At 37.1% G+C, this 6,884-nt stretch overlaps 1 protein-coding gene across 1 annotated transcript; it reads right to left on the bottom strand.

The window, feature by feature from the left end:
* Positions 1–5,326: 5,326 nt before the first annotated feature.
* Positions 5,327–6,157, bottom strand: LOC109237567. Its single transcript, XM_019403888.1, has one exon. It carries the CDS (start codon positions 6,155–6,157, stop codon positions 5,327–5,329), a length of 831 nt encoding a protein of 276 aa, XP_019259433.1.
* Between the last annotated feature and the right edge of the window lie 727 nt (positions 6,158–6,884).

The following is a 6,884-nucleotide window of genomic DNA, read 5'->3' as shown; positions in this document are numbered from 1 at the left end:
TTTCCTTTTTCCTATCTTGCTAAACAATTGAAACAAGTTTTCAGTGTCAAACGTTTTTGGTACAAGAATATTGCGGATCCGTGGTATAGCAGTGTATAACTTACGCCCGTGCGTGCACGGGCACCGGCTATCTAGTTTCATTTATATATGAAAGGGTAACGTTTTAAATTATAATATTGATAAAGTTTATTATTCACTCCATCTCAATTTATATGGTGATGTTTGACTAGGTACATTGTGCACGGGCACCGGCTATCTAGTTTCATTTATATATGAAAGGGTAACGTTTTAAATTATAATATTGATAAAGTTTATTATTCACTCCATCTCAATTTATATGGTGATGTTTGACTAGGTACAAAGGTTAAGAAAGAAAGGAAGACTTTAAAACTTGTGGTCTAAAATAATTCATAAATATTAATGTGACTGTAAATTATTTTATTATGGGTAAAGTAGAAATTTTACAGTTAAAGTATTTATAAATAAGGAAATTTGACATTCTTCTTGGGATAGACTAAAAAGAAAAGTATGACATTTAAATTGGGACTAATAGAGTAATTTTTTACTTTACGGAGGGAAAATGTGTAATTTGATAATGTTTTTTTTTTTTTTTTTAAAATTATGATTTTTAATTGTTAGAAGGTTAAGACATTCCAATTGATTTGTTTGTCGGGAATTTTTGCATTATTTATGCTTGTACAAGTGTACTAGACATATTGTTTTCTATTAGCTGTTTTTCTATGGCTTTAATTTTTTTTTTTTTTTTGAAATTTGATGTATTTTTCATATTCTACTTTATTAATTTATTAATTAAATTTTTTTAAAAATTAATGTGCTTACGTCCCATCTTGAAGCTTATGTATGTTGCCTCTATTAAGCAATACGTTCTCTCCGCCTTAAAAGACACTGTTTTAAAAGTTTTTTTAATGGTAATTAATCATGGAACACACTTATGATTTCATTTAAGATTGTTAATATGGAATCTGGATTCACAAAACTAGACTCGGTTTACATGACATGATATGAAAAATGAAGGCAGAATACATCGACAACTCCTTAAAGTTGTCTCACTTTTTACTTTGACACTCCATTTTAAGTCCGTTCCATTTAAATATTCCAACCACACCTCGAATGTGTCATTTAAACACCAAATTTATAGGCAGCCAATCACCAAAGGTACGTGAAATTCACACACTAGACTGACGAATAAGACAAGGACACATGAATTTAACTTAAATAAATATAAAAAAATTAGAAATAATTAATTAAACATAAAAATGAGAAGTCCACCCACCCATCGTCATCTTCCCCAATGACCATTCCTTGCCTGCAAAATTAATTTTCAGCCATTCTTTTCCAACTCTTCTCCAAAAAATTGGTCCTTTCTTTCTTCGTTTTCTCCTTTTTCTTCACATTGGAGCTTTGGCCGAATTTTTTTTCTGAAAGATCCAAATCTGATTTTCTCCTTCTTTAGATTCACAAAAATTTACTGGGAAAACAAAGCCTCGCCCTTTTATGAGATGTAAATCTGATTTTTCTTTAGATTCAAGTCACAAAGTTTAATTTCGTTAATGTTGAGAAAAACGAAACTTTGCCGGAAAAAAATAAAATTTCGCCGGAAATGTTATTATTCAAAATTTTCTTCTTCTTAATGTTAATTTTGTCACTATTTTTTTTTTTTGGTAATTAAACTTTCTATTTACCAGGGAAAATATTTACAAGTAATACAAAACCCATACATTCCATCCTACACTTCTATTATCCACTCCCTCCTTTTCATAAGAATATTTATCCATTACAAGGGTACCAATTCAGGCTATTCAACAAAGTTCCTAAGTATTTGTTGTTTCTACAATGGACTTCTTGCACAATCTGTTTGCATAGCACTTCCCATCTCCTTTCTCTTGCTTGGAAAATTCTTACATTTCGTTCTTGCCATACATAATACACAGCTGCAGCTAAGATCATCTTGAACAGTTCTGTTCTTGGGTTCCTTCGCTTGGTGAAATGTGTTGCCGATATTAGTTCTTGGTCCCATCCCTGTGCTCTCCTATTAATACCTTGCCAGCTTAACAATCTGCTCCATAATGCTCTTGAATATTCACACTCAAAAAAACAAGTGTTGGATACTTTCTCTTCCTGTTTTGCACAGCACACATTCTTCCTCTACTTGTATTCCCCATTTCTGTAGTCTATCCTTCGTGTATAACTTGCCATGAGCCGTCAATATTAACATGAAAGACCATCGTGGGCACCCTACATTCTAGCACACAACTTTTTTCCAGCTCACCTTTCCAAAATTTCCTCGCAGCCTGTGGTATATTGCTTTGATACTGCTATTCTTGGTTCTCTTTACATCTTCATAGTTGAAGCTTGCTTTGTCAAGAGTGTCCTTTGCCTTTAGTATCTTCCCCACGATCCAAGATGCTTGTTTCACCTGTAGACCCCATACTTCTCTACCTTTGACATAGTAGCTATGGATCCACTGAATCCACAACTTATTCTTCTCTCTGCATAAGTCCCAGTAATGCTTGCATATTGCTGCCTTATTCCATAATGCTATATGCATGATGTTGATACCTCCTGCTGTCCTGGGCATGCATATCTTCTCCCATGCTAAAAGTGCTTTCTTTGAGACATTACTCTCACCTGTCCATAGAAAGATCCTGCAAATGGACTCTATTAGCTTTGTAATCTTCTTGGGCATCACAAAGATTTGTGCCCAGTATGTTTGCACTGCAAATAGTACACTTTTTATAAGCTGTATTCTTCCTGCATAGGACAGGAATCTGGTAGTCCAAGATGTTATTCTTCCTACAATCTTCTCAATCAAGGGTTGGCATTGTGCAATTGATATTCTCTTTGTGCTTAGTGGAACTCCAAGGTATCTCACAGGTAGTTCTCCCTTCTGTATCCCCAGGAAGCTTAGCATCTCTTCTTGATTTTCTTGTGTGATTCCTCCACAAAATAAAGAGCTTTTGTTCTTGTTAATTTTCAGTCCTGATGCTTTTGAGAACTCTTGAAAGCCACTGAATATAAGTTGGACTGACTTCAAGTCTCCCCTGCAAAACAGTAAAAGATCATCAGCAAACCCAAGTTGCAAGATTTGCATCTTTGCACACTTGGGGTGGTAGTTAAAATCTGGATCTTTGTTGAGCATTTTCAGCCTCCTTGTCAAGTATTCCATTGCGAGTAAAAATAAGTAAGGAGATAAAGGATCCCCTTGTCTTAATCCTCTTTGTGCTTCAAAAGGTCTAGTTTGAACACCATTAATCAGTATTGTGTATGTGACTGTCCTTATACACCCCATTATCCACCTAACAAACTGTGCTGGGAAAGCTAATGCATGCATCATTTGCTCCATAAAGTCCCACTCTATTGAATCATATGCTTTCTACATGTCAAGTTTCATCATACACCTTGGAGATACACCTTTCCTCCCATATCCATTAACCAACTCATGGCTCAATATGATGTTATCAGTTATAGCTCTTCCTGGCACAAATGCTGCTTGAGAAATGTCAAACAAAACGTCCATAACACACTGAAGTCTTCTAGTGAGAACCTTGGAAATTACCTTGTAAATCACTGTGCAACATGAGATGGGCCTGAATTCTTTTATACTTGTTGGGTTCTTGACTTTAGGTATCAAAGTTATAGCTGTGCAATTCACTAGTTTATACATTTGTGCAGTCTCAAAGAAATCCTCCACTGCCAGTGTCACCTCTTCACCTATACAGTCCCATGCTTTCTTAAAGAACACTGCATTGAAACCATCATATCCTGGAGCCTTCAGATCATTAATCTCTTTCAATGCCTCTCCTATTTCTTCCTTAGTGACTTGTCTGATCAGGTGCAGTTGTTGTTCTCTACTCAATGTAGTTCCCATTTTGATTATGTTGGGATTTATAGCTGGAATGGAGTCATATTTTGTACCTAGTAGGTTCTTGTAGTAGCCCAGTACTTCTCCTTCTATTTCATCATCTAGAACCAATTGCTTTCCCATATCATCTGATAGCATTTGAATTCCATTTGTACTGTTTCTATGCTTCATCTGTGCAAAGAAGTATCCTGAATTGGAGTCTCCCAGTTTCAGCCATTGCACCCTTGATTTTTGTTTGTAGACACTTTCCTCAATGTTCACCCATTTCTCTAAATCCTGCTTCAGTTTCTTCTCTTTCTCAGCACAGTGTCTTGCCTTCTATTGCCCATGTCTTCCTGTATTGTTTGCAACTCTTTCCTTGCCTCTTTAATTTTTCCATCCAACCCTTTGTAATGCTGTGTATTTAGTTCCTTGACAAGCTCCTTAGTTCTTTTGAGCTTATGCCAAACTATTTGCATTTTTTCAGTGTCCTTTCCCTCCTTCCAAGCTTTTTCAACTAGTTGGATAAATTGAGGATGGTCAGCAATGCAATTCAAGAATCTAAATGGTCTGCATTTCTTTGTATGCCCCTGTGTGATCATCAGCTTCAAAGGAGAATGGTCAGATATTAGTGGCTCTAATACCTGAATTTTCAAGTTAGGCATAGTCATCATCCACTCAGTGTTCACCAACTCCCTATCTATCCTACTATATGTATGATTAGTGGTCCATGTATAATCCCTTCCCACTGATTGTAATTCATTCATGCCTGTATCCATCATGTATTCCTTAAAATCTTTCACTTCCATGTCCTGAATTTCTGATCCATGTTGTCTATCTATTACATGAAGTACTGCATTAAAATCTCCCATTGCCAACCAGGGACCCTGTTGGATGCTATTTATCTGCCTTAGTTTAGCCAACAAAGGCTTCCTGTCTTTGATGGTGTGTAGCTCATATACTGCTGTGAAACCAAAATTAACTGGCTTTGACTTCATACTAATCTGCCCATGGATAAATTGTTTATCAATTTCCTTAGGAACAAAGATGTATATTCTAGGAACTCATACTACCCATATTCTTCCTTTTTGTCCTGTTCTAGCATTAGATATCCATTCCCATCCTGGAGCTATCTTCCTGATTATATCAATGGCTTTCAAATCTTTAACTCTATGCTCTACTATAGCTATTACAACTTTATTATTTACTCTAAAAAATTCCTTTACTTCTTTCTGCTTATATATTTTATTCATCCCTCTAACATTTCAAGTTACCACACTCATACTGGAATGAAATAAGGATAGTGAAAGTACCCCTGCTCTCCTTGACTACTGGTCTGGCTAGTACCTGCTACTTCATTCCTATGATCATAAATCAAGCTCTGGAATGTATTAACTTCATCAATATTGTGAACTTCTTGTTGTTTTGCTGTGGCTGCTCTTGCTGCAGATTTGCCTGCTACTGTTATCCATCCTGCTTCCTTGCTTTGCATTCCATCTCTCCCTTGATCCCTGAGCTCTCTTTTGTCTGGTCTTTCTCCTTAGTTTCATTGCCTTCTTCTTTATCTGCTCTAACCCATACCATTCTCCCCTTATTAGTCTTCTTCTGCTGAATATTTCTTTGTTGCTGTATTGGCTTCCTGTTTTCAGAACATTCATGACCTGTTTTCAAACACTTACTGCAGTATTTGGGTTCCCAGTCATACTCCACCTCCTGCATCATCTCCTTCCCTTTAGGATCCTGCAGTTTCACCTGTCTTGGAAGTGGCTTTGTGATATCCATTTCTACTAATAATCTTGCATATGAAATTCTTACTGCTCCAGTCGTACACTCATCAACATAGATGGGGTTACCCAGGGCACTACCTATTTTGCTTAATGCTGTCATACTCCACCAATTAATAGGTAGGTTAGGCAGCTTAACCCATAATGGGATTGTCTTTAGCACCTCATCATGTAGGTTGAACTCCTCCGACCATGCCTTCATAATTATTGGTCGATTATTAATCGTATGTGGCCCTGAGTACAATATTTGGTCCCTCTCCTTAATACTACTGAATCGTATGATGAAGTAGTCTTCATTATGGTAGTAGATCTGAGGTTTTGTTAAGTACTTACCCATTGAATTCACAAATCTGTCCATGGCTCCAATTGAGGGAGATTCACCTATTACATATATGACAATGGCATTCTTCCATTTTGCAGTCTCCTGTTCTACATCTTCTGCTTTGAGCTTCACCATTTTCTCTCCGTTTTGCACAATTGGGGCAATAAATTGCAAATTCATGCCCTTCATAGCCAGCTTGTTCCCAACCACCACATTTGCCCATGTTTGGGTCCTAGATACGATCTGCTTCCCATCATCTTTGGATCATAGATCGAACCGCCGAATCGGAAAAATTGGGTGCTATCATAAAGCTTTGTATCGGCTAAGTTCACGAGTTGAATGGCACTCAGTTCATATCTTTAAGTTCGATCATTGACAAGGTTCAAAGAAAGGGTGGGCCATTGATAAAGAATCGATGGAAAACCACAATGCTAGCAGATGGCGGGCCGTTCCATTTGTGTTCAAATTGCTCCCTTGTTCTTTCTTCCTCGACTCGTCTCTTTTAGCAATAGCTACCATTGGAGCTGGGGTACTCATCCCTTCCTTCATTTTTCCTTTGTTCCTAGTTAGATCTCCTTCATCACTGTTTTCTTCAGCTTGCATATTCTTCAAATTTGATCTTCCATCTGGTTCTTCAATTCGTATCCCTTTCGGAGATACAAAGAGCTCTAACACAGCATTCCTAGTTGCTAAGGAACGCTGCTCATCCGTTGCATTCTTCTGCTGGTTTCGCTTAGGTCTTCCCCTCCCTCCCATGGCTTCCAGGCGCAGGTTAGCTAACCACGTTAACTTGTGCCGAGAGAATCAAAGGAAAAGAAAAGGGTTCAATGCCTTACCTTTTAAAATTTTAATATTGTACAAGAACAACAATGTATTTTTGTCACTATTGAAATATCCAAATACTGTTCAAGAGAAG

Source organism: Nicotiana attenuata, unplaced genomic scaffold, assembly GCF_001879085.1.
Source record: "Nicotiana attenuata strain UT unplaced genomic scaffold, NIATTr2, whole genome shotgun sequence".
In the NCBI taxonomy this organism is placed as follows: domain Eukaryota; kingdom Viridiplantae; phylum Streptophyta; class Magnoliopsida; order Solanales; family Solanaceae; genus Nicotiana; species Nicotiana attenuata.
Note: the sequence above shows the minus strand (reverse complement) of the source record. Positions and strands in the feature narration are given on the sequence as shown.